The sequence below is a fragment of the Schistocerca gregaria genome, chromosome 5 (genome assembly GCF_023897955.1).
Source record: "Schistocerca gregaria isolate iqSchGreg1 chromosome 5, iqSchGreg1.2, whole genome shotgun sequence".
Lineage (NCBI taxonomy): Eukaryota > Metazoa > Arthropoda > Insecta > Orthoptera > Acrididae > Schistocerca > Schistocerca gregaria.
In genome coordinates, this window is record NC_064924.1 from 166,821,232 (window position 1) to 166,845,299 (window position 24,068).

The 24,068-nt window shown below is 43.9% G+C and overlaps 1 protein-coding gene across 2 annotated transcripts in view; it reads left to right on the top strand.

Moving 5' to 3' along the window:
* The window catches only part of LOC126273121 (SET domain-containing protein SmydA-8-like), a 210,216-nt gene that overhangs the window by 82,686 nt on the left and 103,462 nt on the right, over positions 1–24,068 (top strand). For both annotated transcript variants that reach the window (XM_049976575.1, XM_049976576.1), the window contains exons 3-4: positions 2,096–2,292; positions 10,710–11,087. In XM_049976575.1, the coding sequence (XP_049832532.1) occupies positions 2,096–2,292; positions 10,710–11,087 (575 nt within the window). The remainder of the gene's footprint in view (positions 1–2,095; positions 2,293–10,709; positions 11,088–24,068) is intronic.

Sequence of the window (24,068 nt, forward strand, 5' to 3'; positions counted from 1 at the left end):
TGTCACAGTCTGCATTACCGTTTGTTCGATGACACCTGTTTTTCTGTACCGTCAAGACAATGCAAAGTAAACTTTCCACATGTTCCCGGTATGTGGTAGATTCCAGACGTTCAGAGTTGGTCCCTTGAGTCTTTGATCTAATTGGTCGGCTTGTAAAAAATCGTTACGCTGTGATTGTGCATTATACGGCCGAATGTATCCGAACTGCAGAAAGATTCTATCTAATATTTCTTCTTCCTTCGCATCATTTCACCGAATAATAGGTTTCATGACATTTCTTATGCAATTGGAGTACCGATTGCTCCTCAGGTCGCATTTCTTGGACGCTACATGCAACATACTGTTTGAGACCGACCACATTGTAAAAATCAGCGACACCGAGATTCCCCCTGTGGAGAAGACCTATCGTACCCACACGTTAAGGGAAGCCACAGAATTCACGATGATAAAAATTTCGGTAAGAAAGGGGTAAACAAGGAAGTGAACGGATCTTGCATTCCTGTGCTACAGCGAATGTCTGTTGCTCGGTGAAACTGCTGGGCTCTTTACTTATTTTTATCATTTAAAACACTGACCTACAGAATTTTCCCTGACAAATACAACTTACCCTGTTCATTTATTACCCACCCAATATAAAAGCCCAATGCAATCTGACTGTTGTACAGTGACATGGCTTCAAATAATTAACACAAAAGAATGGTCCTGGTTTGGAAGAAATCCTAACAACAACCCACACTTTTTCATAAGTCACTTACCTCACAGAAAATCTTCATAACACGAACTACAACCATTACAGCAAGCCGCAACTACAGCCAGCCAAATGGAGAGATTCTAACTACTATGGGGTCTAACTACTATGGGGTCTAACTACTATGGGGTCTAACTGCTATGGGGTCTAACTGCTATGGGGTCTAACTGCTATGGGGTCTAACTGCTATGGGGTCTAACTGCTATGGGGTCTAACTGCTATGGGATCTAACTGCTATGGGGTCTAACTGCTATGGGGTCTAACTGCTATGGGGTCTAACTGCTATGGGGTCTAACTGCTATGGGGTCTAACTGCTATGGGGTCTAACTGCTATGGGGTCTAACTGCTATGGGGTCTAACTGCTATGGGGTCTAACTGCTATGGGGTCTAACTGCTATGGGGTCTAACTGCTATGGGGTCTAACTGCTATGGGGTCTAACTGCTATGGGGTCTAACTGCTATGGGGTCTAACTGCTATGGGGTCTAACTGCTATGGGGTCTAACTGCTATGGGGTCTAACTGCTATGGGGTCTAACTGCTATGGGGTCTAACTGCTATGGGGTCTAACTGCTATGGGGCATATGGTTGGCAAAAGAAAGATGTTGTTGAAGAGCAATGTATTTAGATGATTTTACCAGTTCCAAAAATTATATAGTTCTCAATAATTCCACCACCCAAACATTACCAACGAAATCAATCCTCATGTTGCAATTCATGCCTTAGAAACACTGAGTCTCCGCAAAAGAAAATCATGTCCACACCCTTCTCTATCCGCTCGCTAACTGCTAGTCTGTCCAGCCACAGAATCTCTCGCCGAGGGCACAGATCGCTGTGAGCTATATTAATACAGACTACAGCACTGCCAACATACAAACACACAAATAGGCTACTCACGAGGTAGTAAAAGGTGAACCACAGTGGTAATGACTTAGGGAAAAGCCGTCAGACGTTACACGACAATACAGTCGATCATAATCTGTGGCACCAGTATCGACTCCAGTCCGCCCCCAGCAATTAGTGGTGAATCTTTGACAGCATCAGCCACTCATTGTGACGCAACGACAGGAAAATCGTTAAACAAACGTCGGCAGAAAATCCCGACACGAAAATACGTCATAGTGTTCACAAAAGGCTCAACGATGTAGCTCTACGTTGCGTTCATCATTTATGTCAGCGGCATGCAGTCTCGCCACTGTACCGCATTCTTGATTACGTTTAATAAGTTGATTTGTGTGTTTTGCAAAATACATGTCTAGCTAGTCTGTAAGCTAGTGGGGGGTTTATGGTGTTTGTAAAATGAAATTTATATTTTTTGTCCTGTGTGTGGTAAGACGTGTGATGCTGCAGGCGACGGCCAGGAGGACCACCACTCCGGGGAGTGCACGCTGCTGGCGGAGTGGGGGCTGCGTCCGCCGGCAGAGGGCGGCTGGCCGCGGCCCGTGGTTCGCGCCTGCGCCGCCGTGCGCTGCCTGGCGCTGCCCGAGTCCGACCAGAGGCTGCTGGCCGCGCTGCAGGCGCACCAACACCCGCGTTACCGCCATGAGGTACACCGGCCAGTCCCGCTCCTTCACCGGACAAGCTAAGCGACACAGCTTATATCATAAGAGTCGCTGATTGTTAGACTAATGTACCACATCTAACACAGTTAAGTCACACACTGCTGTGAAACTTACCAACGTACAACACACACTCTCGCCGCCCCATCGACATCCAGCTGGCGATCCCACTCTGTCCCCACTGATCTCAACTATGGACGGTGAGAGACCTTTTACTTGAGTGCCCCGATTCTACTACGTTACGCGCCAGTCTACAGCTGTCGCCTGATATATCTTCCATTTTACCAGATGACACGCGCTCAGCCGATCTCCTCCTCGGGTTTATTAGTGCCAGTGAGATGACGTCAGTCATTTGAAGCTCTTTTTGGGGACAAACAACCCCCCTTCTATAGTGGTTTAAGTATTCCTTCTGTTTTTAGTTTCCCCACTTTTTTAAGTTTCGCTCCCATTGCTGCTAGTTTCCAGTTTCGTTTTTTACAAGTCACCGACCGGGCGCTAATGACAGTAGCAGTTTTGCACCCTAAAACCATAACAAAAAAAAACTCCAGCCGCCCAGGTGACTAGGAAGCCGGCCGTCTCTTAAATCACACTCGACGATAAAATGTTTGCTTTTAAATTTTGTTCAACATTTGTCATTCATACCAAGAGAAATGAATTGCAATTAAATAATTGGGGAAGATCAGTTTGGATTCCGTAGAAATGTTGGAACACCTGAGGCAGTACTGATCCTACGACTTGTCTTAGAAAATCGATTAAGGAAAGGCAAACCTACATTTCTAGCATTTGTAGACTTAGAGAAAGCCTTTGACAATGTTGACTGGAATACTCTTTCAAATTCTGAAGGTAGCAGGGGTCAAATACAGGTATCGAAAGGCTATTTACAATTTGTACAGAAACCAGATGGCAGTTATAAAAGTTGATGGGCACGAAAGGGAAGCAGCGGTTGGGAAGGGAGTGAGTCAGGGTTGTAGCCTCTCCCCGATGTCATTCAATCTGTATATTGAGCTAGCAGTAAAGGAAACAAAAGAAAAATTCGGAGTAGGAATTAAAATCCATGGAGAAGAAATAAAAACTTTCAGGTTCGCCGATGACATTGTAATTCTGTCAGAGACAGCAAAGGACTTGGAAGAGCAGTTGAATGGAATGGGCTGTGTCTTGAAAGGAGGATATAAGATGAACATCAACAAAAGAAAAACGAGGATAATGGAATGTAGTCAAATTAAATCGGGTGATGCTGAGGAAATTAGATTAGGAAATGATACACTTAAAGTAGTAAAGAAGTTTTGCTATTTTGGGAGCACAGTAACTGATGGTCGAAGCAGAGAGGATATAAAATGTAGACTGGCAATGGCAAGGAAAGCGTTTCTGAAGAAGAGAAATTTGTTAACATCGAGTATAGATTTAAGTGTCAGGAAGTCGTTTCTGAAAGTATTTGCATGGAGTGTAGCCAAGTATGGAAGTGGAAACATGGACGATAAATAGTTTAGACAAGAAGACAATAGAAGCTTTCGAAATGTGGTGCTACACAAGAATGCTGAAGATGAGATGGGTAGATCACATAACTAATGAGGCGGTATTGAATAGAATTGGGGAGAAGAGGAGCTTACGGCACAACTTGACTAGAAGAAGGGATCGATTGGTAGGACATGTCCTGAGGCATCAAGGGATCACCAACTTAGTATTGGAGGGCAGCGTGGAGGGCAAAAATCGTAGAGGGAGACAGATGAATACACTAAGCAGATTCAGGAAGACGTAGGTTGAAGTAGATACTGGGAGATGAAGCTTGCACAGGATAGAGTACCATGGAGAGCTCCGTCAAACTAGTCTCTGGACTGAAGACCACAACAACGCAATAGAAAACGGAGGTTAAAATCAGGAATAACATTACATAAGCGGAAACATTTCTGTTAAATTATTTACAAATGCGCCATGAATTAGCTGTACTGGGTGAAGTTGATCTCCCTCTCCAGCTGGAAGCTGCCACAGTGTCCCTGGCGTCCCTGCTACCACTGGAGGTGCACATACCAGATATGTCGATGCAGCGCCACGCCAAGGACTGGGGTAACCATGTGAGATGTGAGTGGGTACTCGGGCTGATTGGACCTTAATAGACTACTACTTGAAGCCAGTGTTTGGTGCTGTGGACAAGTCGTCAGTGCATTGGCGGGGCTATGCATGGTGCAATGCTCACGCTGGTTTTTGTGTGTCAGTGTGGCTGGCTCAGGTATTGCTGAGATGGTGTATGGGCGGTTTCTGTAGCCAACTGATGGACAACCTCAGTGAAGAGAAAACAGTTCGGAACCGCCAATAAAGACCACCACCAGGAGCTTGGAGTAAGAGAGCTGCCGCTTGAAGCTTGGGCCAGAGCAGCGAGACAGCCTATCGTACTAGTATCAGAGGCTGGTGGTGGCTGACTGTCAACATCGGTCATACACTCTTGGAAATTGAAATAAGAACACCGTGAATTCATTGTCCCAGGAAGGGGAAACTTTGACACATTCCTGGTGTCATATACATCACATGATCACACTGACAGAACTACAGGCACATAGACACAGGCAACAGAGCATGCAAAATGTCGGCACTAGTACAGTGTATATCCAACTTTCGCAGCAATGCAGGCTGCTATTCTCCCATGGAGACGATCGTAGAGATGCTGGATGTAGTCCTGTGGAACGGCTTGCCATGCCATTTCCACCTGGCGCCTCAGTTGGACCAGCGTTCGATCTGGACGTGCAGACCGTGTGAGACGACGCTTCATCCAGTCCCAAACATGCTCAATGGGTGACAGATCCGGAGATCTTGCTGGCCAGGGTAGTTGACTTACACCTTCTAGAGCACGTTGGGTGGCACGGGATACATGCGGACGTGCATTGTCCTGTTGTGACAGCAAGTTCCCTTGCCGGTCTAGGAATGGTAGAACGATGGGTTCGATGACGGTTTGGATGTACCGTGCACTATTCAGTGTCCCCTCGACGATCACCAGAGGTGTACGGCCAGTGCAGGAGATCGCTCCCCACACCATGATGCCGGGTGTTGGCCCTGTGTGCCTCGGTCGTATGCAGTCCTGACTGTGGCGCTCACCTGCACGGCGCCAAACACGCATACGACCATCATTGGCACCAAGGCAGAAGCGACTCTCATCGCTGAAGACGACACGTCTCCATTCGTCCCTCCATTCACGCCTGTCGCGACACCACTGGAGCCAGGCTGCACGATGTTGGGGCGTGAGCGGAAGACGGCGTAACGGTGTGCGGGACCGTAGCCCAGCTTCATGGCGACGGTTGTGAATGGTCCTCGCCGATACCCCAGGAGCAACAGTGTCCCTAATTTGCTGGGAAGTGGCGGTGCGGTCCCCTACGGCACTGCGTAGGATCCTACGGTCTTGGCGTGCATCCGTGCGTTGCTGCGGTCCGGTCCCAGGTCGACGGGCACGTGCACCTTCCGCCGACCACTGGCGACAACATCGATGTACTGTGGAAACCTCACGCCCCACGTGTTGAGCAATTCGGCGGTATGTCCACCCAGCCTCCCGCATGCCCACTATACGCCCTCGCTCAAAATCCGTTAACTGCACATACGGTTCACGTCCACGCTGTCGCGGCATGCTACCAGTGTTAAAGACTGCGATGGAGCTCCGTATGCCACGGCAAACTGGCTGACACTGACGGCGGCGGTGCACAAATGCTGCGCAGCTAGTGCCATTCGACGGCCAACACCGCGGTTGCTGGTGTGTCCGCTGTGCCGTGCGTGTGATCATTGCTTGTACAGCCCTCTCGCAGTGTCCGGAGCAAGTATGGTGGGTCTGACACACCGGTGTCAATGTGTTCTTTTTTCCATTTCCAGGAGTGTAGTTGTGGCCAGAGCACCAGGTGCTGTGTGGCATCTCCGTTCCAGGGAACACAGCATACTTGGGTGTGAAGAGCTGATAGCTGTCGATTGTTTCCGGATATGACAAGTATAGGAAACCTCTGTGGCCAGTGCAGGCTCTTAGTGCTTACAATTGAGTAAGGAATGGCCTACTGAAATAATCTATTCATTAAATTTTTGAAGGCCAAGAAGGCCGCCTTTAGTCCTAGTGCTTTCATCTGAAAAAGTTCTACTTGGTCAGTGGTGTCTAGAGTGGTTTTATTTGCCATTGCTGATGAATTTCTTTGTCCTGGTCATGCCTTCTGCTTTCATCTTAGTGTACATAACGTAGGCTTTACAGCACATGTCCTCTTTTGTAATGCCTGTCTAGAACTGAGGTGTCACCTATGGTTGGTGCATCTAAGATTCGGTTTATGGGTGAGATGTTTTATTTTATTGTGTATTCTCCTTTTTACTATGGTTTTTTCACGTTATTTCGTGCCCCTTTTACTGAAAGGCTTCTCTGTTTATTATGTAAGGGTGTTACTTTATTATATGAAGCTGTCTCTCCTTTACTGTAGAGTTGATTCCAATGGGGCGAGTTGTGTAATGGTTTATTATCTTGTATTATGTCGTACTTTATATTTTGTCAATCTGCGTATTGAGTTCTTCGGTTGTACCTTATTATTTACGGGCTCTAGTCTTTTTAGACTTAAAAACAAATTGAATTACCTTGTGTTAAGAGTTTATATCCACACAAGCCCCACGCACCTTCCACTTCCGACGTGCCACACAAATTACTTTAACCTTTCCATCTTGCTCCGTGTGCTCCCTTCAGTGGAATCCTGATCTGACTTCAGGAAAATGATGTACCGATTTTATCGGAAGAACCAGGAGTCAATATTTTAAAAAATATGCTTGTCTTTCATTATTTGGATTTTGCCTCAGTCCTTATGACGATAAGCACTACTATCATTACATAATTTACATAGTGTCTGTTGGAAGAGATACAACACTTATCTCCATTTTCCAACGCATCAATAATTTAAAAAACTGTATCACAAAACCACCAAATGCTGACATGACTCCATTCACTATCATACAAGGCTACGTCCAAGGCAAATACCTTCAGGAAAGACTACCTAAAACTTAAATCTATATTCGATGTTAATAAATTTCTCTTCAGAAATGCTTTTCTTGCCATTACCAGTTTACTTTTAATATCCTCTCTACTTCAGCCACCATCAGTTACTTTGCTGCCCAAATAGCAAAACTCATCTATATTTAGTATGTCTCTACCTAGTCTGACGCCTCTATCCTTTTACATAATTAGCTGCAAATAGTTTTTCTTGCTGTTTTAACATGGTTCACAACAAACTTGTTTTGGCTTTTGTGCCATTTTCAAGTGTTCCTATTGGACATTACAATTATGATAAACTTTATTCTACATCTATGTCACAGTACCATGAGATTATTTTATATTATACTTCTGTCTAGATGTAGTAATGGCCATAAAATATTTTGGAAAGTAATATGATTTATTAACCGCATTGTTAATATACATCATGTATTTACCTTCCTTAGAAATTTCCCATTATTTTTTGACAGTTATGAAATGGAGTGTTCCATTGATGCATTGAAGTAAATTATATCTCAGGTAGTCAGATTTTTTGCTGGAGATATTTTGCATTATGAAGACATGTGATCTTAATATGTCTATTTTTTCCTATCATGTTAATAAAGATTTCCACTAAATTTGTATGTCTGAGGTCCATTTGTTCTTTCAGGATCTCTTCAGATGTGTCTGTATGTATGTATAAATTTCTACTTCTTCTAAAATGTTCATGGTTTGATCTTTCGGTTTTCTAAGTAGAACTGTCAAAATATTTTGGTTTCTATTCACTTTGTGAATAGAATTGGTTGCTCTTGCAGTATCTGGTGTGTTCTTATACTAGAACTTCGTTCCGTGTGTCCAATGTAGAAGCTATTGCTGTCGTCACAGGAAATTTTTATTCAACTGCATTAGAAGAGATCGAGATTTCTTGAAGTCAGCTTTGTAAGTTGTTGATAGTTCAAAATGCTAGTTTTATTTCTGTATTTTTTAACAATTTGTTTATTTTCTGTGATGTGTTGCTTATATATGTTGATGCATATATCGGTTTGGCTTTGGTAATGTTATATCTTATCAATGTTTCGTCTTCATGTATGTTTGATTTAGATTTACTGGTAGATTTTAAGTACTACATCTGGGTCGAAGTTATTTATTACTGTGGTAAACCTGTTTTACTGCTTTTTCTACCAGCAGCAAATTTAAGATTCTATTACTCATTGGTTAAAGTATGTGTATTTATGTGACCTGGGATAGAATGAATTTTTATTGATGTCTGTAGTTGTAAGTTTTCTGTAAATTTAAAATTTGTGCTGGCAATTGTAGTTGCTTATTTTTATGTCTAAGAAATTGATGGATTTGTTGCTTTCTGTTACTATTGGAAATTTTACTTTTCTTTGTAGATTATTTAATTGGTGGTGAATTGTTTGTATATCATTGTCTTCATTTAACAGTAATAATGTATCATCTACATACTAGTAATAAATAACTTTGTTGTGGATGGGGAACTGGAGGTAAAAAATTTTCTTCTTCTGCACTGACAAATACGTCTGCAATAGTACCTGCTAAGCAAATTCTCATTGTTACCCCATAATTGTGAGTATGTATTTTCTTATCAAATTCAAGTTAATCATGTGATGATGAGCTATAGTAATTTCATGCTTTTCATAAGTGTCAACAGAGATTTCCCTTATATGTCTGAAGAGGTTGTCTCTTAGAATTTCAGTTCTCTCAGCTAATGCTGTGTTCGTGTACAAGTGTATTGTATTGAAATAGATGAATGTGCCAGCTTGGGGGATTTCTTTACTTTCTATTGTATGTGTATTTTATTCAATAACGTGTTAAGCTTTTTACTTCTGTATTTCGGGCTGTCTATGTAATTAATTTTTAGACAGGCTGGGACGTTTTAGTTATGTACTTTTCCTGGGTGTGCCTTATTGTAAATAACTGAAACTACTTCTACAGGATAATCAATCGTTAACGCAATAGCTTCCAGGGCTCACTTCTGGCTTGTTAGCCAAGTTATGGTGGCCACGGTGTGTGTGATAGGTCTGAAAGAAATACGGTATGGTTGGTCGTGCCAGTTACGTTACATACAAAACATTAACACTTAGAAATAAAAGTAAATCACTCATTTTTATAAGCAAGGAGATGCTGGAAGTGTCTCCCTCCGTTTAATCATTTCTGACGTCTAGTTAGGAAACTGCTCGGTACACTATGTTCCCTCCGAGAAATGGCAGGAATATCTTGACGAATGTTAGTTTTAAGTTCGTCTAAAGTGTATGGATTTGATTTCTATACTCTCTCTTTTAATGCCCCCCCCCCCCCAGGTAAATATTGCAGAGGGTTGAACTGGGGAAACGACGAGGCCACTTGTTGGTGATCGATCTACCTCGAAACACGTCGTGTGAATTTCCTGTAATGAGAAGTTGTAATAAGTTGCCTGTATGAGCTGTCGCAGAGCCCTGCTGAAAAGTAGCAAAAACACATTCTCTTTCAGTTAATTGGCCAAAAATGTCGCAAAGTGTTCCTCACATCTCACTGTTAATTGTTTCCTGGGGAAAAATATTCTCTAACCGCTAGTAGCACAATGCACTATTTCTTTACCATGCAAGGGTGCCTCGTGTATTAGATAAAGCTTTTCCAAACTCTAGCAACGGTTATTTTGTGAATTAACTCTTGCAGTTAGTGAAGTAAATTAGGTGAGGGTCAATTGCTCCCATGCACCTTATTCAAATTTCGTTCACAAAACCGCAACCTTTTTGCTTAGTCACCCTGTAAGTTGTTGCACTGTAGTTGTTTCATCGGGTTGTAACTTGAGAAACTTTGTATCCGTTTGAAAAGAGCCATAGGAAATTACCGTTTGCTGAGAAACACATTGATTTTATTTTCCTAAGAGATCTTACCAGAGCATTCCCAAAGTTACCGACAGTTTTTCTGCGAGTACTGTACATGGTTGTCTTTTTCTTCTGAAGAAAAATCCTTGCTTCACAAAATTTATCACTCGATCAAACTCACTCCGATTAGGAACCTTACATCAGGCAATTTCACTCAAATAACCTGTTTATGGCAAGTGCTAAAACTGCACTAACGTGTGAATAGTGCATGAACACTCTTTAGCAAATAGAACTCTTTCTCTGGCACTTCACTTGACCCGCCGTCTCTGGCACTTCACTTGACCCGCCGTCTCTGGCACTTCACTTGACCCGCCGTCTCTCAATTCACTGTATTCTGTTGTCTAACAAACACATGGTATCTAAGCAATAATTCTACACACAAGCCTCCCAGTGGAGGGGAAGTACACTCTCCACCAACGAGCTGGCTGCCGGCTGGACAAAAAGAAGCCCGGTAGGCGTTTGCGATAAGGATTGGTCGCCCTGTAGTGCATCACTGGGTTTCTCACGATCTGCGCCTGCCGGAGTCCTGTGAGTGGAGGTGTTGCCGGCAGATGGAGCTGCTGTCGCGGCTGTGCGGGGGCCGGGTCCCCCCGGAGCGCCTGCGTGCGGCGGGTCGCGCGGCGCGCGTGCTGGACACGAACGCGTTCGAGACGCCGCTTGACGGCAGCCGGCGGCCGGAGGCGCTGTCGGGGCGGCTGCGCGGCCTCTACCCGCTGGCCGCCATGATGAACCACGCGTGCTCGCCCAACACGACGCACGGCTACGACGCGCAGCACGCCATGGTGGTGCGCGCCGCCGTCGACGTGGCCCGCGGCCAGGAGCTCACCACGTCGTACGCGCCGCTGCTGTGGGGTACCGCCGCGCGGCGCGCACACCTGCTCGACACCAAGGGCTTCCTCTGCCACTGCGACCGCTGCCGCGACCCCCAGGTACCGTCTGCTTACTGCCGTCTCTTTCAGAACGGTAAAGCAGTCAGCTCACGGGACAAAATCTTAGTCACTCCCTTAAAAGCCGCACAATGATCGCTGCGGAATGCTGTACATTGTGTAGAACCGTTGCCAGGCAGTCCTGTGACTGCTTGAGTGGCGATGCTCAGCCTATTCTACGAATAACTGGGTGAAAGGACTGCAAGACAATGGGCAATAATTTTAAATAGACTCCGGATAGGGTAGTGTCGTTTTAGCCATCGACATCTTTTAAGTGGCGGTCCTCCCCCCGCTTTGTCCCCACTGCTCTCAACTGTGCACGGTGAGACACCTTTTACTTGAGTGCCCCTATTTTACTCCGCTGCGCGCCCGTTTACAGCTGTCGCCTGATACATCAACTATAGCAGATGACACGCGCTCAGCCGATCGCGTTCTAGAGTTTATCAGTGTCAGTGAGATGTCAGTCATTTGAAGTTCTTTTTGGGAAAACACCCCCCCCCCCCCCCTTCTATATTGGTTTTCTAAGCTTTCCTTATGTTTTGTACTTCCCCCTTTTTGGGTTTTGCTCCCATTGCTGCTGATTTCCCACACGGCTTTTTGCCCTTCCATAAGCCAAAGAACGGGCGCTAATGACCGTAGCAGTTTTGCGCCCTAAAACCATAACAAAAAGAATTGGCAACAGGTAGGAAGGAAATAATGAGTTCCAAGCGCACAGGTGGTTGTGGCAGTGCAACGATAAGTGCTGAGAATTTGTGCGGGACTGGGACTCTAACCTGAATGCTCCACTAATCCATAAGGATTGCCTTAAACGTCTCGCCCATATGGAGCCCTTTCACCGCACCGCTAAGAGCCTCAACCATTAAGCTCCTACTCACTGATATGATTGTCGTCGGAGTTCGGACGTTGGTTGTGCGTCAGCACTGAAATTTTTTCATCGAACAGCAGTTGCATCTACACACTACAAATGATAGTAGTGTCTGGTCTTGTGTCTAACGTGTCTGACTGAACAAACTCATATCTACACGCATGCTCATAAATTAAGGATAGTTGCAGAATGTGCTGCTACACAATGTAGAACTACAAAAACTGGCGCTAATAGCGTAGAAACATAGGAAACAGACATGACACAGATCTGTAACTCCACGGTATTGGTGATAAGTTGAGAAAACCGTCCCGAAACACGAACACCACTGTTTCCTGCGCATGTACCCCGACATCAAATGGGAATGATCACAATGCACACATGCACACGTACACACTCCGCACAGTGTGCTGGCATACTTTGGATCAGGTGGTCTAGCAGGTGCTGAGGTATGCCTCCCATACTTGTACCAGTGCCTGTCGGAGCTCCTGAAGTGTCGTAGGGGTGTGAAGACGTGCAGCAATATGTCGACCGAGAGCATGCCAGACGTGCTCGATGCGATTTAGGTCTGAAGAACAGGCAGGCCACTCCATTCGCCTGAAATCTTCTGTTTCATAGTTCTCCACGATGGCATCTCGGTGGGCCGTGCGTTATCATCCATCAGGAGCAAGGTGGGACCCACTGCACCCCTGAAAAGGTGTAAAATGACGTCCTGGTACACCTGCCCTGTTACTGTTCCTCTCTAAGACCTGCAGGGGTGTACGTGCACCAATCATGATGTCACCCCACACCATCTAACCACGACCTCCATGCAGGTCCCTTTCAAGGACATTTAAGGGTTGGTATCTGGTTCCTGGTTCACGCCAGATGAAACCTGGCGAGAATCACTGTTCAGACTATACCTGGACTCGTCCGTGAACATAACCTGAGACCACTGTTACAATGACCATGTACTGTGTTCTTGATGCCAGGCTTTATGGGCTCTCCTGTGACCAGAGGTCAGTGTAATGCACCTTGGAGGTCTCTGGGCGAATAAACCGTGTCTGTTCAGTCGTCTGAAGACTGTGTGTCTGGCGACAACTGTTCCAGTGGCTGCGGTAAGGTGAAGAGCAAGGCTACCTGCAGTACTCAGTGGCAGTCTGCGGGCACTGATGGTGAGATATCGATCTTCTTGTGGTGGTGTACACTGTAGCGCCTGGACGCGTTTCCTGTCTGCTGGAATCGTTGCAATGATCATGAGATCACTCTTTGTGGCACACAGAGGGCCCGTGCTACTACCTGCTGTGTTTGACCAGCCTCCATTCGCCCTAGTATTCTACCCCTCATAACGTCATCAATATGTGATCTTCGAGCCATTTTCAACACCGTCACCATTAGCACGTCTGAAAACGTCTGCACACTTACTCGCTGCACCGTAGTCTGACATGCACCAACACACCTCTGCGTTTGTGGACTGCTGCCAGCGCCACTGTGCGACGACCGCAGGTCAAATGCATCGCATGGCCATACCCCGAGGGGATTTGAACCCACAAACCGCCCACCACAGCGTCTTTTCACCGTGTATCAGCATTATCCTTAATTTATGAGCATGAGTGTATAAATGTAAGATGGGTCGGCGTGAAGGCATCAAATGGCAGCAAGGCTCTACTGTGTTTCGAAGTGCACGACTACACTCCGATTTAAGTTGGAATATTTGTTAGTGTATCCAACATCGTTCCTGATATGACGTCTGGGGAAACTAACTTCAGACCTTCTTTTGGGAAGATGGCTTGCAATGGTCCATTGGATGAATTACATTCAAGAAATGGTTCTAAACTTCAGGTAACTCCTGAGCAGTTACCAGGTACAGGCGTTGGACAGAAACATGGAAACACCATGATAAATGCACCCTTGGACATAATGCAGATGGTGCTCAAGCTTGCAGGTTTCTCTGTTGTATTTGACCACAAATGGCATCTCTGCAATATCCTGAGTAACACGTTTCCAGTGTCAGTCGTGGTTAGAGCAGCGCTCTCCGCAGTCGTAAGTACATTGTGTGGCAGCTAAGTGGATTTGAACGTGGGCAAATTGTTAGTGCTCGTACGGTACGTGTTTCAGTAAACAAGGTAGCACACAGATACCGTATCGCAACTCATACCGCATTCTGAAAAAAAAGCTGGACAGTATTATCTAGTAAGTCCAGCATGGACGGAAGTGTGTGTGTTCAGGGATTGTGACGAAAAATAAGAGGACAACTGCTGCACAAGTCACTGCAGAACGCGATGTAGCACTAGCAAAACATGTCGGCACAAAAAGAACACCATGGAGTTTCATATGCAGGGAAGCGCAAGGCGGGCTGAAATTTCAAAGCCGCTCATGACTAATGCAAATACTCGAAGAGGAAAACGTGGTGCTGAAGCCGTAAAATCTGGACTATGACCAATGGAAGGACGTCATTTTATAGATGAGTCTTGTTTCGCACCGATTTCAACTTGTGGCTGAGTTAACGCCCCAAGAGTGAATCATGATGCGGTGCGATGACTTATTCTGCAAGATCGCATTACTGTTAAGTCTTGTGACCATTTTGGCTGATCTAACCCATCACATATGCAGTTTTTGTTCACCAGTGGTGACAGTGTGTTCCAAGATGATATGGGCTGTTCACACAGCCCGTTTCGTCCAGGACTGGTTTTATGAGTACGATAATGAATTGTCGCACTCCCCTGGCCACCAACCACCCGTTATCAACGTTATTGTGCAACTATGGTCTAATTTGCATAGAAGGGCGCGTGAGTGCTAGCCAAGTCCGTCATCTCTACCTCAACTTGTCACTAATGTGGAGGACAAATAGTCTAAGATGTTATGAAAATGATATAGGCCTTGTATTCACCCATTCGGAGACAACTGGAAGCTGTTTTGAAAGCCAACTGTTTCCCAACTTCGTGTTAGGAATGATTTTTTGTTTCCATATTCTCGCATTTCTTGTATGTAAAAAAAAAAAAAGACTGACAATCAGGAGTTTCAGATTGTATATTACATTACAGTTATCATTGTGAAGTTTGTGGTCATCAGTTCCAAACTAATAACTCTTCAATGAGTTGAAGTACCTACACAAAAAAGATCACAAACGATAGCAGAAGGTGTCATCTGACGTCACCGGCCGTCGGGAAAATGCACAATTAAAGTGCAACCTGATTAACACTGGATATGGAAATCGTCACTATATGAAAATTTGAAACTCTTTGATATGTAACATGAGTAGTTTCGTGTTTACTTTAGTGAAAAGTTAGATAATTTTTGGGATTAAAAAAGATTCTATTGATTTAACTAGTCACCCATTCGGATCTCCGAGACGGGGCTGGCAAGGGGAGGTGACGATCAGAAAAATATTAAATAACGAAGTAAAGGATAATGTTCTAAAAGTCGGGGCGTAGAATGCTAGGAAAATCTGAAAAGGGAAATGTTAAAGCTCAGCATAGATACAGTGGAGGTTAGCGAAGTGGGATGGAGGGAAGAATAGGATCTCAGGTCACATAAGTACAGGGTAGTATCAACAGCAGCAGAAAATGGTAGACCGGAAGTAGGATTCGTTATGAACAGAGGGGTAGGGCAAGGAGTGAGTCAATGTGGACAGTCCAGTGACAGAGTTGTTCTCATCAGAATTGGCAGCAAACCAACGGCGACGTCAGTGATAGTTCAGGTATGCATGCCAACGTCGCTAGCAGAAGATGAAGAGAGAGAATGCATAAGAGGTAATCGAACAGGCAATGCTGTACGTAAAAGGAGATGAAAATCTAATATTCATGAGGGTCTGGAATGCTGTTGTAGGTGAATGAGCTAAATTGTTAAGGGAGAATATGGACTTGGTACTAGGACTGAGAGAGGAAAAAGGCTAATTTAGTTCTGTGAGAAATTTCAGCCACTGGAAGCGAATACTCTGTTAAAGAATCACTAGATGTGGTGATGTACTTCAAAAACTCTGGGAGGTACGCTAAGATTTCAGTTAAATTACATCATGGTAAGGACACATTCCGAAATCGAATATTGGACTGGAAACAGATACAGATTCAGATCACAATGTAGTAGTGATGAACTGTAGGCTGACGTTTGAGTCTAATCATGAAGTCAGTGTGTAAAGAACTGGGGTATATAAATACTAAGGAATCAAGAGATAAGCTTGAAGTGCTCTGGGGAAATAACTCAGTAGGCAGTACAGCTGAAGAGGAATGGATGTCTTTAAAAAGGACAATTCGGAAGCTGGGAAGGAAAGCGTGGGTATAAAGGAGGTAACTGCAAAAAACCATGGGTAACAGAAGACATACTTTAGTCGATCGATGAAAGAAGGAAGTACAAAAATGTTCAAATAAATTAAAGAATAAAAGTCACTTAGGAACGAAATAAATAGGAAGTGCGGAGAAGCTAAGGCGAAATGGCTACGTGAAAAATGTGGAGAAATCGAATAAGAAAAGATTGTCGGAACGGCGGACTTAGCGTAGAGAAAAGTCAAAACAACCTTCGTTGAAATTAAAAGCAAGGGTGGAAACATTAAGAATGTGGTGGGAATTCCATTGTTAAATGCCAAAGAGAGCGGGAATAGGTGGAAAGATTACATTGAAGGCGTCTGTGGGGGTAAGTTTAATTTAAAATGTATGTTTAAATTGGACTATCTTTAAAGTCCCCTGGGATTTATACTTTTGTCATCTATAATTTTATCATCATTTCGCAATGTATACTTCTGAATAAAGTTAGAAGTTGTAAGATAACCTATGTTCGTCATTCAGTACGAATTCCAAACCTTAATTTCTGTAATAAGGAAATTTTAACGACATAGTCAGGTCAAGACTTTCTTTCACTTAGGCCAACCGACTGTTGCCCTTTCTCCCTGAACCCTGAACCATGAGCCCTGAGCCCTATCCCAAGCAACACAAATTTGGGACGGGACACCACGGCTAAAAAAAAGTGTTTTGGAGTAAAAAGATGCTGTTTTAATTTAGATTTCCTTGGGATGGTTAAAAGCTGCCTCTCCTTTATTGTCGTTGAATTAACAAGGATAATACTCTACGCTTGGGGAAATGTTTAACACTAATAATTCTGGTTCACTGTTAATCTTAGGAGTGGGTGATAAGGCAGTATAATACATTTCCTACAGCAACTACTAAAATACGTGACTGTGTACGTAATCTTGCGGTCAAGTATAACATTGCGAAATGATTATTTAAAAGAAAAGATGACAAAAGTATAAATCCCAGGGGACTTGAAAGATAGTCCAATTAAAACTTAAATTTTAAATTAACCTTACCCCTCACAGAAGCCTTCAATGTACTCTTCCCCCTATCAGTCTTACTCTCACTTTCTAAGCGAGCCTTGCTTGCTACTTGCGCCACTGGCTGAAAGAGATTCCTTCCATGGGACGTGAAACATTTGACATTTTATGTAATCCTGTTGAGCTCTGTTGCTAAATACTGCCTGCCCCCACAATTTTTCCTTTTGTTACACCCGTGAATCTTTCCCTGTTATTAACTCTTAAGACTAAACTGTCATTTACGTGGGTGGAAGACCTCTCTGCCAATGAAACTGACGTTACTCTTCAGAATTCCGTAAATTAGAAACTTTATTAAATTTTTGGTTACATTGTTTGACTTGTTCTAATTCCTAGTTCTTATTTTTAATGTTTATATTTCACCACCTTAGATTTTCAATTTATTTTTCTTTACGATAACACAATTTACATTCTGTTCACAATGAAATTTACATTAAAATTTGCCTCTGAAACAATTACTTCATAACTAGGATAAATACATTTTATACTTGATAATTGTTCTGTTTCTGACGTACTGAGGCTTTTTGCCCGTTTGGGCCTTTTTCACACATTTCTTCAGGAGTACTAGTAAGAGCTCTTCGTACCATTGTATTTTCTGCAAGTCGGTTTATGATGATAGTTCTTACGCATACCTTTCCGTAACTATTATTGTTAAAAAAGTAATTTCTTTTGAGTCGAAAACACAAAGGAATGACACGTTGTTAGCAAGCGGCATTAATTGAAATCGATAGGGTGATCTAAAAATTGGTGCTGGACCAGGATTTGAACCAGAGTCTCCAGTCTATTAGGTAGTTGCTCTGACCACGTTTTTTTTTTTTTTTTCGATTTGTTCGGTATTGATCATTGAGTTTGGTCTGGGCGGACGTCACAAGACATCCGTTCAAGTTAATCGGTGGCTCCTTTACTCAGTTTTTTATTACAGAGGGCGAGCAGCCCTCTGACCGAACGCGCTGAGCTACCGTGCCAGCACTAAACCATTTGGACACAGTGGTCATTCCAACTGCACAGACTGCCCTAGCACGCCTCTTGTCAGATTCAAACTCCTAACTTAACCACACACTACTAATGTAGTGCTCCTTGCTGCTGCAATGACAGCTGTGTCCGGAGTGTTCAGAGCAACAGACCTGAATCGAATCGCGGTCCGGAACAAATTTTCAGCTTTCCCAATTGATTTCAATCCTTGCCCACTTGCAGCCAAAGTTTGTAATTCCTTTGTGTCTTAGTTCATAATGCCTGCTGGATCAGAGATGGTGTCTGTTCTTTCGGACATGTCCGAAAGAACACACATCACATACAGAAGTCGAAAACATTATTTACGACATTTACAGTGTCTGCAGCACAAAGTTAATAGAATTAAGGCTACAATGACATACGGAGTGATAGAACAGTATGTCATTTATTTAGTGTCGTCCTTTTCTGCTGTTTATTAATCATGTATTTAATTCATCTAATTATGTGACCACAAGATATAGTGATAACTCTAAATTTAGCTAAGAAAGGTTTGGTTTCTCTTTTTAACTTCGCAACAATAAATCTGCAACTCTTTGTTGTATTACATCCTTTTCAGTTGTGTTTGTGCGTAGTATTCGATCTGTATGTATAAAAGCTCTTGTGCCACATCCATTACATTTACTGTATTACATAATTTTTCCCCAGGTCCTCTTAGCACTACATCCCCCAGGGCTTGTTAAACTCTGACATACCTTCGTAGTTAGAAACTATGTACAACCACTCATTGTTATTTAAAGATGTCCATATACTTTGCTATAATACGATAATTCTGTTTTTATATTCACTTTTCCTGGTCGAAAGTACGCGAGAGGGAAAATGTTTGTCTACAAATTCCTCTGTCATGATTTATATTCTTACAGTTTAATTGCTCTGTAGATAATAAGTCTAAGTACTTCTTTTCTCGCTGAAGATAAATATACTTACCTTTTGACTGAAGGGTTTCTTGTGGTAAAAGGAACATTTTGTATATGTTAAACAGGTTATCTACTAAGACATTTATCAAACATCCTAACATGCTTCCTGCTGTGAAATTTTCCCGGTAAATTAAATGTTCGAAGAGATTTTAGGATTGCAGTTTGTCGTCAAATCTTTAACAGCTCAACTGAAGAAAACCGGCAGGTGTCCCATCGAAATACTGTACAGTGAAATTTGCGATGACTGGCTGCAATCGAACATGCTTCTCGCATCAGACTGAGAAATTTCACAGTTTGACGGGTTTATGGTGTGAGGCAGCAACACCCCTTTCTATGTATAAACTGTAGCACTCGTCATTTGTTCATACTCCGATTTTAGACACCGAATACATCTGCTAGTGTTACTTCTTGTTCATACGTTTCAACTCTTTTAAACTCTGTCTGCCTCCTCAACATACGAAGTAATGAACCTTTCTAGCTTTTCCATTCCAAATTACCCTCTCCATAGCCTCTGAGTATTCCTGCAATATGCAGCATCAGCCTAATGTAGTGTTACAAATAGCATTTTACTTACATCACCTACGAACTTAAATAGGCCTCTCTTCTTTGTCTCAAGCCTTGTCATCTGGTGAACCAACCTCTGAACTGTTACCATTTCTATGTGACGTCGACTGTTGGTCTAGCAAGCAGCATTCCGTTAAAACTACACTAAGTTCTTTTAGCATGTTCCTACCTCTCCGTACAGCTACAGTATCATATCTTCGTCTTCTGGAAACGTTCAATTTAGACATGTTTCAATCCGCCGTGTGGTACTGTGTGTTTCTACTTTTCCTAAATTATCATACTAAGATCCTGAAGACGTACTTATTTTTGAAATTCCATAATCAGGAGGTTCTTCTTCCTGCCTGTGACTCACCTGAAATTGTAAGTACTGTTTTAATCTGTTTGCATCTACATTCGTTTCCTCTTAATTTTATTACTAAATTCGTCGTCTTCGACTACTTCATATGGTACTCGCCGCTATGAAGCTAGTTTCCTAGATTTTCCCGTCTTATTCTTTGACTGAACAGCAACACCTTACGACTTCCCTTGAATTCTTTTGGATTTTGTCATTAATCATACTGTTATTTGTTAGCTCTTTCGTTTTATATCATTGATGGCCTAGAACATGTTGTCTCTAGATTTCTAACTTTCTGTTAGTTATGACTTACCTTTGCTCATTCTCGTTGCAGTGTCCCTGGGATGTTTAGTTTTCCGCTGTACATCATTTCAGAAGGCATGTAGCCCGTAACGCTGTGTGATATGTTGAATACAAAGATTGTGTATGGTACTCACTTGTCTCACTTTGGTCTCCTGTCAGTGTCTCAGATACTCTTATCCGTGTATGGAGACTTATCTCCAAAAATGCACTGTGTGGCAGGCCGTCGCTTGTATGTTACAACTATGCAACAGTTTAAAAAAGATCTTGGAAAAATCACTTTAAAATTTTTCCGTTCCTCAATTAGAGCTACTGACGGAATTCCATATCTTAAAACTGTGTTCTACAAACGCTTCTGCAACTGTCTCAGCGTCTTGACGCTCTATTGGCATGGCTGATGTAAACTTACTGAAGTTGTCTTAGAACGTTAGCATGTATTTCTCACTTATGCTTCACTGATTTAAAAGGCCTACAGCGTTAACTGAACGTTTTTCGAATAGACTTACGCTGTGTCTGTTATTTCTAATGGCATTTTGTCTTTGTCTGTGTAAGCTTATTCTTTTGGCATGAGGGACACTTACGCCTGGATTCCTCCACATCATATATCATTCATTTCCATTGTTGATACTTCTTTATCTTTAGAACGTTTTGCTTTTGCGTTTACTGATACCTCCTCATCACGTCATATTTCATTACTCGCTTGGGTTTGTCCCACGTTCACCTGATCACCCCTATTCTTTCCCTCCAGCTGACCTCTATCATTATCGGTATTCTCAGTAGGCCGTGTCCTACTAAGAGCGTCTGCATTGCTATACGCCTACCCGGCTTGTAAATTACGTCATAGTCATATTTTTCAAGTATAAATCTCTACTTCGAGTCTTGGACTTCGATCCTTTACACTGAATATCCATTTTAATGGCTTCTGTTTCGTGACCACTACAAACCATTCTATGTATATGTATGGTCAGAATTGCCTTACTGCAAAGTGCTAGCCAACAGTCCTTTATCTGCCTTCTTTAATGATCTAGATGTGTACGCAATCGGCAAATCTTCGCACAATTTTTTTGCATTGTGACAAGACCGTCCTACAGCTGAATTGCTCCCATCTGTTGCCACTATACACTCCTGGAAATGGAAAAAAGAACACATTGACACCGGTGTGTCAGACCCACCATACTTGCTCCGGACACTGCGAGAGGGCTGTACAAGCAATGATCACACGCACGGCACAGCGGACACACCAGCAACCGCGGTGTTGGCCGTCGAATGGCGCTAGCTGCGCAGCATTTGTGCACCGCCGCCGTCAGTGTCAGCCAGTTTGCCGTGGCATACGGAGCTCCATCGCAGTCTTTAACACTGGTAGCATGTCGCGACAGCGTGGACGTGAACCGTACGTGCAGATGACGGACTTTGAGCGAGGGCGTATAGTGGGCATGCGGGAGGCCGGGTGGACGTACCGCCGAATTGCTCAAAACGTGGGGCGTGAGGTCTCCACAGTACATCGATGTTGTCGCCAGTGGTCGGCGGAAGGTGCACGTGCCCGTCGACCTGGGACCGGACCGCAGCGACGTACGGATGCACGCCAAGACCGTAGGATCCTACGCAGTGCCGTAGGGGACCGCACCGCCACTTCCCAGCAAATTAGGGACACTGTTGCTCCTGGGGTATCGGCGAGGACCATTCGCAACCGTCTCCATGAAGCTGGGCTATGGTCCCGCACACCGTTAGGCCGTCTTCCGCTCACGCCCCAACATCGTGCAGCCCGCCTCCAGTGGTGTCGCGACAGGCGTGAATGGAGGGACGAATGGAGACGTGTCGTCTTCAGCGATGAGAGTCGCTTCTGCCTTGGTGCCAATGATGGTCGTATGCGTGTTTGGCGCAGTGCAGGTGAGCGCCACAATCAGGACTGCATACGACCGAGGCACACAGGGCCAACACCCGGCATCATGGTGTGGGGAGCGATCTCCTACACTGGCCGTACACCTCTGGTGATCGTCGAGGGGACACTGAATAGTGCACGGTACATCCAAACCGTCATCGAACCCATCGTTCTACCACTCCTAGACCGGCAAGGGAACTTGCTGTTCCAACAGGACAATGCACGTCCGCATGTATCCCGTGCCACCCAACGTGCTCTAGAAGGTGTAAGTCAACTACCCTGGCCAGCAAGATCTCCGGATCTGTCCCCCATTGAGCATGTTTGGGACTGGATGAAGCGTCGTCTCACGCGGTCTGCACGTCCAGCACGAACGCTGGTCCAACTGAGGCGCCAGGTGGAAATTGCATGGCAAGCCGTTCCACAGGACTACATCCAGCATCTCTACGATCGTCTCCATGGGAGAATAGCAGCCTGCATTGCTGCGAAAGGTGGATATACACTGTACTAGTGCCGACATTGTGCATGCTCTGTTGCCTGTGTCTATGTGCCTGTGGTTCTGTCAGTGTGATCATGTGATGTATCTGACCCCAGGAATGTGTCAATAAAGTTTCCCCTTCCTGGGACAATGAATTCACGGTGTTCTTATTTCAATTTCCAGGAGTGTATTTGTAAAATGTGGGAACTGAAGCAGCGTTGGGTTAACAACTTTCTCTTTTAGTTCTTGAAAAGCATTATTTTGTCTTTATCAGTTCATGTGTAGGCTTCTCGATTTTACTAAAATTTGCAAGAAATTGGCGAGAGTACGCGATAAATCCAAAGAACCCTTTCAATTCTTTCGTTGTCCTTGGCTGTGGAAAGTATTTGACACTCTCCACCTATGTCACGTAAAATGTGGCCCTATTATTCGTTATACGATGACCCAAGACCTCGCGCTTATCTGGTCGCAGCTCTAAGTTTTGCTCTCGCTAGCCATTAAAAATTAAACAGTGTTTCTGATTATGCTTCCATTACACACAATATTGTCTAGGTATGTTTGACGATTGCGCATGCGGTCCATTCATGTTTACTTTTTGACTAGTGCAGTTTACGCTTTCTAGGGCAGGTTGTTTTTATAATTTCCTGAAATCAATAATTAATTAGCCGGGGTTGGATGGGTTCGTGGTCACAACTTTATGTAACACATTCGTTGTTGTTAATCTACAGAAATTCTGAAGATGCGACACTAGCGCGAAATGTCTCAGTTTTAAAACTAATACCTTCAACACAGTGCCTTTTTATTTAAAAAACAACTATTCTGGCGTACCTGCCCTTCTCTCCGCCAGTCATAGGCAAGAAACGGCAATGCTTCCTTTTAAGGGATACTCAGTGGAAAACGAGGGACACATTCCGTTCACGTGATCACGCACGCACCTTCTCTGCTATTTCACGTCTCATCATGAAAGATGACGCAGTATGGGATGCCCAGTTGGGTCAAATATTTCGTCTCTTCCCATCTTCTGCCAGCGATAGTTGACCATAAATACAACAAGTTCCGCAAACACACCATGTATTGTTGCAGCATATTTCTCCCCCTTCAAATACGGAAAACGGATTGCCGCATGATACTCCATTTCGTCAATGGGTGGCAACATTTTGTTTTGGCTCCTCTAGTATCGTGCTAAGATACTGCGACGCAGGTCTTTCTGTAATCCGATTCATGGCGGTATAGTACAAGAACCAGTGATAAATGTTTCGAAGAGATAGTCTTGGGTGCGAAACAGGCTTTACTTTTCTTTCTTTTCCAATGCTTTTCGCCTCATCTGAGGCATCTTCAGAGTGACT